The 12500-nt window shown below is 35.6% G+C and overlaps 1 protein-coding gene across 1 annotated transcript in view; it reads right to left on the reverse strand.

The window, feature by feature from the left end:
* The window catches only part of shi (dynamin-1 shibire), a 227030-nt gene that overhangs the window by 161155 nt on the left and 53375 nt on the right, over positions 1 to 12500 (reverse strand). The window contains exons 3-4 of the mRNA XM_068392510.1: positions 4238 to 4267; positions 3777 to 3785 (exon numbers count right to left, since the gene is read on the reverse strand). Coding sequence (XP_068248611.1) covers positions 3777 to 3785; positions 4238 to 4267 — 39 coding nt within the window. The remainder of the gene's footprint in view (positions 1 to 3776; positions 3786 to 4237; positions 4268 to 12500) is intronic.

Below are 12500 nucleotides of genomic sequence, written 5' to 3' on the forward strand. Positions count from 1 at the left end.
AACAACCTACTACTATCAGATATAAAGGGTCTACACCTAATCATATATTATAGGAAAAAGTAAAAAGAAAAAAGTATTGAGCTTATGTAACAACCAATATATCACCTAACTTTCCTTTCAACACTTCATCTACTAAATAACGAGGCCAGTAAAACACATTTTCGTCCTTTGTTCATAGGAGCTCTTAGATTCAATTCACCAGTATACCCATTACTCCTATTCTTATCACTCTTAGTAACTAGTTTCCTCGTATTGTATTGAGACAGATGCCATTGTTATTTCATTCCCAATTATCCTTTATCTATAACTGCCATCCCTATTCTCTATTAGAATTATGATCAATACTAGCCAAGTTTCAAGCCTAATTGGAAGAGCAAACTGCTATAATAACAAAGGCTCCAACAAGAAAAACACCCAGTCCTGAAAGGATATATAGCACTAACGAATAACAGTAGATAAGAAATAAAAATAATTATTAAATATATCAAGAGTAGTAACAACGTTAAATATATACACATACACAACCTATGACATGAGGACCTATCAACCTGTTCAACAGAAAAACATTTGTAACAGACTTGAACTTCTGAAGTTCCACCGACTCAAGTTACCAGGAAGATCATTTCACCACCTCGTATACAACCTTGTAAACAACAATTTTTCTTTTCTTTTTGACGTACTATGGAATACACGGTCTTTAACCAGTAGCTTTCAAAACAATAAGACTTTATAAAATTTCTTAGTTGTTATCGTGCTGGTGTCGAAAAATAAAACATTCTATATTTACTAAAGCATACGAAATCAAAACAGTTAATCCATTTTACCATCAATATTGAAAATTATTTAGGAAAATGTAAACCATCATAAGTATAAAAAGCATTAAAAATGGAATGGCAAACCTTCAATAATGAATAACTGCACCACAGAAGAATACTAGTATCAGTAAGACAAAAAAATCAGCCGAAGAATTGTAAATCTACGTCAGCTATTACAAGAAAATATGTAATATCGGCAACGGGGTTATATGCAGCTGTTACTGTCAGAGAAATTGGAAGACTAAAATATATAATAATGGTTCAGCGGAAAACGACACTAAGTCGATATAAACCGGTCGTGGGCAACGGAGGGAAAATACATTTCCTGTCCTAGCTTAAAATATTACTCCTCGTAGTTTTAAAAATAGAATTATAGGATTTTGCATATCTATAAAATAGAAAAGAAAAATTGTGTTTAAGCTTGAATACATACAAAATTAATTCCATCTAAACTTATATGTATTATAATTAAAATATATATTTCGCGCCAAATAAATGTGATGTTAAACATTTCTCATCCCAGCACCAATCAGAGAATGCATTTAAAAAAGACAATATTTTCAATATATTTTTATATTAGAAGCGTAAAAAGGAAGCATCCTCCGATCATATGACGATATAATACACATTGTAAACCTGTTCTAAGCCGACGCTACGACTATTGGGGGCATGCACCCCAAAAAAAGACGATATTTTCAATATATTTTATATTAAAAGCGTAAAAAAGGAAGCTTCCTTGGATCATATGACGGTACAATACACATCATAACCTGTTCTAAGCCGACACTACGACTATTGGGGGCATGCACCCAAAAAAGTACAATCTAAGCCTGATGATGGACATATCTATTCTATGTCTTTTCAACAGTGGATGCACTAAGGGTAAATCCTATTTTAAAGCCTCCATTCAAAATGAGTTGGGAAGGGCAGTTTTCCATGGCTCTCCTTCCCACTGAATGAAATCCTGCCACCACCGACCCTAGAGGCTCTTTCGTTTAGACTGTGTCGTGGGACGCATCCAGCGGAAGCACATCCTCACACTCATTGCAACGAATTGTCTATAATTCTCGTGCGTATACTTGCCTAGTTAAATATAAATATATATACATATGTGTATATAGATATATATATATATATACATATGTGTATATAGATAGATAGATTATATATATATATATATATATATATATATATATATATATATATATATATATATATATATATATATAATATTCAGGTATATATATTTATCTATTCTCTCTCTCTCTCTCTCCTCTCTCCTCTCCTCTCTCTCTCTCCTCTCTCTCTCCTCTCCTCTCTCTCTCTCTCTCCTCTCTCTCTCTCTATATATATATATATATATATATATATATACACACATATTTTTACGAAGATGGTCTAGTGTAAAATAAATATTTATTAATGTATTTCATTTGAGTATTTAAGACGTATATAGCCAGCTCGTAAGGCGAGTTCCTCTCTTGTTGGTTAATGTATTTGTATGTAAATTACGTAAGAATTTCGTCGTTCATATAATTGTATTTTTCATTCAAGTCAGTTTATGAAAATCTACGTGTATACGTGCCTTGTTAATAACTACTGCTTCAATCCATTTCGACAACAATCCCTATTATAAAAAAAAACTACCCTCTACTCAAAATTTATAAATCATTAATGAATTTAATGACCTTATTCCCTTCACATTATAGGTTATCATTGACTGAAGGCTTGGTTACACTGTGAAAAAAAGGCAAGCGACTGAAGGAAGCATCAATCATTCAACTTCCACAAGTTACAATAGACGAACAATTTATCCTTGCTTGGCAAGGCATGCGAGCCACGTATGCTAGAAAGCTGCAGAATAAGTCAAAATGGTAGATTACTAAGTGGGATTCTGTTATCAGATAAGATTTACTGAAAGAGATAACAATCGAAGAACATGATGCTGAAAAAAAAATGAGGAAAAGGGACCTTCAGCACTACTGAATGAAGATGGATTATAAATCTTTATCCTCAAGATAAAACTGGCAATTCTTTCAATTCTTTCATCAACTAAGAGAAAGAGAACTCGAGACAAAGTAGACCTTTGCTACCCAAAAACTTAATTTGCGAAAACGTGATATGAAACGTTGAATACTGTGAACGAACAAGATATAACGACAGTGGAGGTCCTATAGAGAGTGGGGTACCCCTGCTGTATGGGACCGGAAAAGCAGCCGCTAAAGTAAAGCAAACAAAAAAGTAAACGTAATATCAAGGTCTATAGAATACTTACCTTGCGTAATATCCTTTGAAACTATATCATATAAGACAAAAACAACCTCGTCGCATAGAACTTGTGTGCCATTTCTCCTAGGGTATAGAAGTTTGAATTAATTTAAGAACCTTTATTCGTTAAATTTATTTATAACTAGCCAGTATATACCGATACTCATCTTGAATTAGTATTACTATTGGACACTCAATTGCAAGGTCGGTGTTTGGTCCCAACCTGACCATTCAGCTGACACAGCACGGACATGCATCCTTCCAAAAACCATGCAGTACTAGGCTAGAACCTGGTACCGCTTCCTCTTTAATGTATAAATCAATATTGTGTATGTATGTATGTATATAATATATATATATATATATATATATATATATATATATATATATATATATATATATATATATATATATGCCATACACGTTTAACCAGCCAAGGTCTCACTACCAAGCTACCGTCGTTGATTGGAAAGAACTTCAAAGGATGGAGAGTGAGCAGGTTTACCTCAGTAATAAACATTTAAGCAAATATGCTGTTTCATGCCTCAGACTCGAAACCACGGTGAAAAAAAAATCTTTTATTGCCAAATTTAAAAATTCATAGTCATTATGGACTTCTGAAGAGTCTGAAGAGCAGTTCTAGTATTCTTCTTTATTTTAAGAATTTTATTGAATTGGGGAAAAAGTTCATACTCAAAATTACTAAAATCAATAAAGGGTATAATAAATTCATTATACAAAACTGTAAGTCACTGGTAAAAAAAACATATTTTAAGAATAGATAGGAATGAAGACCCTGCAATGTTAAACCAAGTTACATAAATTGGGATTCTGTTTAAGTTTACTATGCTAAAACTCTGTCAATTTCTACAAAATATTCGTGGTTTGCGACCCAGTCTTAGTGTTATATAAGAGTAATTCATTAGTGAAGTTAATATGGCTTATCTTCTTTAGTTCAAAGGTTAGGGTCAAAATTAAAGCTTTAAATAAATCCAAACAATTTTGAATCATAATTTCACTTTCTGCTCTAAACCTCACATAATCGAATTACATGGTAATAAAATGTGACATCTCTCTTCATGCATTACAATCCTGTACCAAATTTGGCCTAAATCCATTAAAGGAGAAGAAAGAGCTCCAGAATATTGCCAAACTCGTACCGATCACCTGCTGAATTCAAAAGTCTAAAAAGACCTGGGACAAACTCTTGGACCATGACTTTGTTGAAGAGATCAGGCAGCTAATAACAAAAAGGTAAAGTCACTTCAGTTCCTTGCCTAGGATTGGCCCGATTCTGCTGACACTGCATACAGAGGCTAAGTCCCTCTCCTCTACCTCTCCCTCTCCCTCTCTCCACCTCTCTCTTTACACCCTCCCTATCCGCTCTCCTTAGCCTTAGTTATGACGACAGCGTGTGACACGCATGCTGCCGGACAAACAAAGGGACTATTTCTTTGCATACAGATTTATACTGATTTTGTTTACCTTAGACATTAATCTTTTCGGCCACGTAACAGGAACAGCATCAAGGTAGTGGTGACACCCACGATGACGGAAAAACTACATTTTCCTTCATTCACATCTATGTAAAATAGTCCAACTATGATCCAAGCTATAGACTGGAATAAATTCAACTGCGTAAGGGTTGTGATAATAACGTGATAGGCAAGAGGATGACAGACCCAAAGACAACGCCATCTCCTTCATTTGTATTTGTTCAAAGCTTTACAAATGTCTTCAACCAAATCTATTGCACTGACAAGCCCAAGAGAAACACTAACACAAATTGGCAAGTCAAAAATATTTCCTTCCTGCACATCAATGCACGATGGTCTACCTTTGCGATAAATTGAACTAGATGCCCAAAACCACAAGGGAGTTTAAATTAAAACAAGTGCATCTGACAAAAACAGGCGGATTAACGGACAGGATAAAATTACAGCTACGCCCTCAATTTAAAACAAACTGGCAAGATCTTTAGATCCACTAAAATATATTCCACATTTGATGATAATTTTATATTAAAAATTAAATGTTTTTAAAGGCGTTTGAGAGAGAGAGAGAGGAGAGAGAGAGAGAGAGAGAGAGAGAGAGAGAGAGAGAGAGAGAGAGAGAGAGAGAGAGAGAGATTCTTACACATCAAGTGAGCGTGAATCTTGAGAAGAAAGGATCAATACGAGGTCAGACAGGAACAAACTTAGGATAAAAGAGAGAAGTGTAACCGGACCTAGCGTTACATCAATATGAACCTCTCATGGGCGGGAGCCTCAAGAGAAAAGCATAACTCGGGGCAATGAGAAATGCTTATAAACATACACAGGATAGAAAGAGAGATTATAAATGTATACAACGTGAGAGAGAGAGAGAGAGAGAGAGAGAGAGAGAGAGAGAGGAGAGAGAGAGAGAGAGAGAGAGAGAGAGAGAGAGACCACATACGCAAGTGCTGCCCCCCGACTCTGAAACCTAATATGTTCTTCAGGCCACTAATGTTGTACCCACTGGAGTATTTTCCGCTCAATTCTCTGTTTTCAGTGAGTAAAATACATAAGAGTATTTATGGTACGAAAAATATTTTAAGATACTTCATATTTTCGCAAATCTTATTCTGTTTTTTATGTATAAAAGACATACAAGTATTTAAGGTACAAAATATTATTTTAGATACTTCATATTCTCACAAATCCTTACTTTAATATTAGAAAAAGTTTTCAATTACCCATAACCATTATATACACAGATGTTTTTCGCATTAAAAATTAAGAAATACCTTGGCAACATCTAAAATGAAGAATACATGTGTAGAGGAAATGCTTTTGATAGCTAACTCTTGAATGATGAATGGACAAAAAACCAATTCATAGCAAGGAAAAGGCAGAGCTAATTTGTTGACGTCAAACAGCAGAATCACTGAATCAGTACTCTGAGGTAGAGTTGATACTAAAACGAAAAAGCAAATCGAGCTCAGCAACATATATATTGTACGTTACAAACTGAAACGGACTCTCTGATTATGGTATAATGCTAGGTAAAATAAGAAATGAACTCTTAAATTTTGCCAAAGGACGCTGTATATAATTACCAACAGACCAGCATCAACAACACCGTAAAACTATCATGTTATCCAATAGTTCAAATTAGTGCTTTGGAGGCAGGAAGTCTCATGAGGTAGATGATGCAGATCGTGTTACCGTCATGACCAGACACCAGACAACGAAAACAAATTGTTCGTTTCTCAGAGGAAGAATCTCAAGTACTCAAGTTTAAGACGAAATTGTGGCGCATATTTTGTAAATTAAGATCACGTAATCCAGGTACATGAAGTGTTTTGCATACACACTAAAATGCTGACCTGTCACAATATCTTTCAAGCTTTTTGGCATAAGATTCTGGACGTTTGTGACACTGTTGCTTTACAAGAGATCTAAGTTGCGATAAAGGTTTGATGACATATTTGATTACGTCGACGCAGGAATATATTGCTGGTTAAACAACCAACCTAATATTTGTCAAATTTGAGCCCTCTCTAAAGTCATACAAAGTCTAATGCTTCAAAATGAAATGCACATTATAAATGGAAACTTATAAAATAATTTTCCATAGAATCGCTGGCAAATTAGTAGAAAATAACACATTTAAGAAAACTCACCACTAACTAACGTCAATTCCTTCAACAGACAGAACTTGAAATGAATATACCATAAAAACCAATTGGGAAAGTGAATATGAAGCTTTCCCAACCAGTATTGGCAGAACTACTACCATCATCGACAAAACACATTCGAAAAACAGATGGGTATTTTACATATGAAAGCTTAAGCAGTACATTGAAGCTTGTGAAGTATACAGAAGTAAATAATTTTCACCCCATGTGTGTGTTGAGAGAGAGAGAGAGAGAGAGAGAGAGAGAGAGAGAGAGAGAGAGAGAGAGAGAGAGAGGGAGAGTGTTCACATAGACTACAGTAATAAGAAGCAGCCGTTTGGATATGTCAACTAATGACTGGCATGTTCAATCTTAAAATACTGATCCCCAGGTTGAACTTCCTTTGCAAAAATGAACGTACAATGAACTTAACTGAATGTTCTAGAAAAAAAAAAAATATAGCCATCCTCTTCACAGACACCGAACATCAAATATGACAAGCGACTAGAAATAGTGAAAATAGTTCAAGGTATCACCAACACATTCCAGGATATCGGCTTAAAATGTATGATCTCGAACAAACAACAATTATTTTAATCAAACCTAAACAGGCGACAGGCTGTTGTATAACCACGTAAATTCATGTATGAATGTTGCAAATAAACGCTGTTATTCATCGGTATCAAAGCTAGCGTTACACGTACATCATCTTTAGTCGTTCCCCCTGCTGCACCGCCCACACAACCGACGGACGTTATGTCAAACCTGGGGATTGTTGCGTAATACCCGTCATCTCGGCCTGCATTCATACCGGTCAGTGGGACAGGTTCTCCGTCAAGACCATCTCCGACGGAAAGCGTTATTCATTGAGAAAATAGAAGTGAGAATTCTCTGATACTCTTTCTCTAGCAAAGCTTCGTAACAAATTCCTCTCACAACAGAGTAAATAAAAGTGACACGCTCTCTCTCTCTCTCTCTCTCTCTCTCTCCTCCTCTCTCCTCTCATCTCTCTCTCTCTCTCTCTCTCTCTCTCTCTCTCTCTCTCAGAATAGAACCCTAACTAGGTAGGTAGTAGGTTGGCCAGGGCACCCGCCACCCGTTGAGATACTACCCTAGAGAGTTATTGGGTCTTTTGACTGGCCGGACTAAAGTACATTGGAGCCTTCTCTCTGGTTACGGTTCATTTTCCCTTTGCCTAACACATACACCGAATAATCTGGCAAATTTCTTACACATCCCCTTCTGTCCTCATACACTTGACACACAGATTACCTGTTCGACCTCCAAAGCTAAAAAAGGAACTATATTAGAGAGAATAATCAATATCTATGTAGATAACAGGTTACGTAACTGTTGAAGGTCGCAGCAAAAAATAAAAAGAAGAGAGAGAGAGAGAGAGAGAGAGAGAGAGAGAGAGAGAGAGAGAGAGAGAGAGAGAGAGAGAGAGAGAGAGAGAGAGATATGCAACGTCAAAGCTCCGTCTGCATAAATGTATGGTATCGATATCATATTTAATAAATGACCCTTAACGAGTTAATCCTCACCCCCAACGGGATGAGGCGATTAACCCGTTATTCTTTATTCTGTTTGTTTGTTTGTTTATATCGTTGTTTGTTTGTGGTTAGCAGGAAACCCTGAAGAGTTTCGATGGTAAAGATAAGGCTTGCAATTGGTTTAGGAGAGAGAGAGAGAGAGAGAGAGAGAGAGAGAGAGAGAGAGAGAGGAGAGAGAGAGAGAGAGAGAGAGAGAGAGAATTTTTTTAAAAAAATTGGTAAATGAAAAGTGCTGTTTTATGACATAAGCAGTATTTGAAACCAAGAAGTTAAAGATTGGATTACGACATTCGAGATAAAAACTGCGGTTTATTTAGACGAGAATAACGAAGGAAAATCCTACTACACAAAAATACAATAAAACACATTGAAATGTCAAAAGGGAAATGGTTCAAGCATATGTTCTAGTAGTATATAAAGACTTAACCGATATACAAATAAAATCGGTGTAAAGGTCGTCACAAACTGGCAACTGTATTGATAAGAAATAAAACCCCATACATCATAACTCGACAGATATCACTAATCTTACTAGGATAAGACAATAAGGAAAATATAACGTCCATCTAAATTCCACACACACAAAAAAAAAAAAAAAAAAAGAAAAAAAAAACACACAAACACACACCACACTGCATGAAATTACTTCCAAAGATAGGTGTTAAAATAACGTCCAAATCTTTATTGAAAAAAATATATACATTAAAGAAAATCATTTTAAGTAGAGCTTAATCTGACGGCCAAATCTTAATTAATATACGCTGATGAAAATAATTTTCAGGGATAGGTTGGTGTTTTTTATTTTATTTTTTTTTTTAAGTTGACTCATTTCTTACCCAGCATTGTTGAGAACTCTTGGCTGTTCAAAATAAACAAAAGAAAAGGACGGTATTGTCACTGCCAAGGTAAAACAAACAATGGGAAGGAATGATTTTTTTTTTTCAATTAATACCGAAACAGTTACATTATTCTATGAATATGTATTAAAAAGGGGTAAATTCACTCAGCGGCCTGATGTGAAAGAAAACGATGATGTCACAGCTACGGCAAAGAAGGAAACTACATTTACAGGGAAAGAAAGAATTAAATATATTTGGAAGTGAATATCCTGTATGATAACTTTATACAATCTTTGAGGTTTCACATAATACAACATAAGTTACATTAGCTTAAGTATCCCAAAACGAAGAGAGAGAGAGAGAGAGAGAGAGAGAGAGAGAGAGGAGAGAGAGAGAGAGAGAGAGAGAGAGAGAGAGAGAGAGAGAGAATCTTTTGTAGACGCTGGTGAACATACACATTGTAGCTAGTGAAGAAAAATGTACACACTTGAATGGAATCATTAAAGTCATGATACCAGGATCAATCAAACAAAACTCATAAAACGATTTTGGTAAGGATAGCCCAAACCTCTCCCATGCTGGTAGTATGATCAAAAGCCATTTTCAAGTTTAAATAAACTTGTTACATGAGAAACTAAGAATGCAATGCACATTAAGGAGGGCTGCCATTACTGCGGCAATGTAGAAGCACAAAGATCAAGCTAAGCAAGTTAGTTGACTTTGCAGAAGCCATACGAATGACAGGAGGAAGAAGAGAGAGAGAGAGAGAGAGGAGAGAGAGAGAGAGAGAGAGAGAGAGAGAGAGAGAGAGAGAGAGAGAGAGAGAGCGTTTTCATTGTATTTCAAGTTACAACAAACATTTTATGCATAAACTGTGCTACCAAAAGTCGAATGATGCATATGGTAATTCATGGACTCCATTCAACCTTCACTTAAGTATTGTAAATAACGTGTAAAGAAATTATTAAAGTTGCTATTTTTATTCTTGTGTGTGGGCGCAAGCAGAGGAAACGTGGTTGTAGATCTGCAGGAGAAAATAGGTGGAGACATCTCAGCTAAACGAGAGACAGTGCGTAGGAGTGAAGAGCTGAAATGCAAAAGATAAAGGAAGAAGCGCAGAGAGAGAGAGAGAGAGAGAGAGAGAGAGAGAGAGGAGAGAGAGAGAGAGAGAGAGAGAGAGAGAGAGAGAGAGAGATATAGGAATTGGAGGTTACCAAAGCAATAGTACAACATCCAGGAACGAAGAGGGGCCTGCATAAAATTAACTAATATAGCTTCTGCATAGGGTATAGGTACTACTTTTGATACGTCTGATTGACTGTTTAAATTGTCTGACAGACCAATTACAAGATAAATGTGACATTAACTACAGATTTGTGTTCCCTTTAAAGACACCCTTTCAAGATGAATTTTCTTTTATTATGCTAGAACCAGCAAATAGTTTATAATCCTTATTATTAGTCTCTCTCTCTCTCTCTCTCTCTCTCTCTCTCTCTCTCTCTCTCTCTCTCTCTCTCTCTCCTCTCTCTCTCTCTCTGTTTAGCAAAAATATTCAAAAGACTTCCCATTACAGCTACTTTAAGTTCATTGGGCCCCTGTATTCCCATTTCCATCTATTGAATTACACAACCTGTATAAGTATTTAAAAGACTGATCTTAAAGTTGTTTGTTTGTACGCGGATTTGAATTTTTTAGTAAATTAATAAAGATGAATTACATGATTTTTGCGTGATCATACTATATACGCATGTGTTTTGCCATAGAAAACAAGCTCGTTCCATATGCAGATGATGCTACTCTCTCTGCATCAATTCCATCTCCAGAATGTAGATCTGGTATTGCTGAATCCCGTAATAGATATCAAGCTAAAATTACCTAATGATGCAAATTAAAGGGAATGAAGTTGAACCCTAACAAAACTCAAAGTATGATTGTAAGATGGTCGAGAATAGTGGCACCTCAGCATCCGGATTTTAGCATTGATAACGTTCCTTTAACTATATAAGACTTTTAACATTTTAGGTGTGATTCTTGAAAGCAAATTCACTTTTGAGAATCAGTACGGCCCATACTAAAGAGTCGAATCTAGTCCACTTCAGTAACAAATAATACTACATATGGAACAATGCCACTTGTCCAAGGTCGTGTTTCATCTTAATGTCATATAACTGCAACCCAGATGCCAATCTCTTTTGAGAGAGAGAGAGAGAGAGAGAGAGAGAGAGAGAGAGAGAGAGAGAGAGAGAGAGAGAGAGAGAGAGAGGAGAGAGAGAGAGAGAGAGAAACTCAAATAACTTCACATTAAACCCAAGTCTTGCCTTGGCAAAAGTTAAGAGTTTATAACACTCATAACTGCGACCAAAATTTATGTATGCCATTAGGAAATATATAATTACAGCACAAGCATTGGGAGAATATTGAATTACCAACAGTATCACGTTGCAGAGGACAGGACTTGAATTCACGAGGATGGGTTATCCGAATCACAGCTACTAGTAAATGAATCATACCATTACTAGACATCACACTATTAAAAAAATCCTATCTGAGCAAAAACTAAATTCTATATCGAAAATTAACTTCGAGTAATTAAAATAACTTGCCCTAATACCTAACAGCAGCAGATAATTCTATATTGATAATTTCACGATACAGAAAGTCTATCAGATAAGTTTGTAATGAAATTTGAAATGTAACAAAGCAATGATAACGTTAAAGATAATACATTTCACGATAGACTTTTAACACTATAAAAGGATACGGAATGGATACACCACGCACCCGCATCTCATCGATGATTCATTCATGACCAATGGGGCTAATGCATTAAAATGTATCAAAAGCCATGGAGTGTATTACTGGACATGCTTCTTGGAGTATCAGTCAAGAAGATATGATATACAGCAAATTATATAAAGATTAAATTAAGATAAATAGGATTCCTTTCTTATTTACTCCACAATGACATCCACCAAAAAAAAATATTTAGGTTATCGTAACTAATTATTATCAATACTAGCCAAGCTACATCCCTAGTTGGAAAAGCAGGATGATATAAGCCCAGGGCTCCAACAGGTAAAAATATCCCAGTGAAGGGGGGAAATAAATTACGAGGTAGGGATAAATTAATATAAAATATTCAAAGATATGTTACAACGTTAAAATGCCTCTTTTGTATATAAACTATGAAGAAATTTACATTATCCTGTTCAGCATAAAATATTCGGTGCAAGTTTAAACTTATGAAGTTCCAGCGATTTAACTGCCGATTAATGAGTAAATCTGGTCATAGCTGGAGTAAAACGTCCAAAATACTTTGTAGCACTAGTCTTATGACGGAAAAAGGCATGACTAAGAATTAATTGCACACTAATATGTGCAGATG

The sequence above is a fragment of the Palaemon carinicauda genome, chromosome 18, assembly GCF_036898095.1.
Source record: "Palaemon carinicauda isolate YSFRI2023 chromosome 18, ASM3689809v2, whole genome shotgun sequence".
NCBI classification, from domain to species: Eukaryota; Metazoa; Arthropoda; class Malacostraca; order Decapoda; family Palaemonidae; genus Palaemon; species Palaemon carinicauda.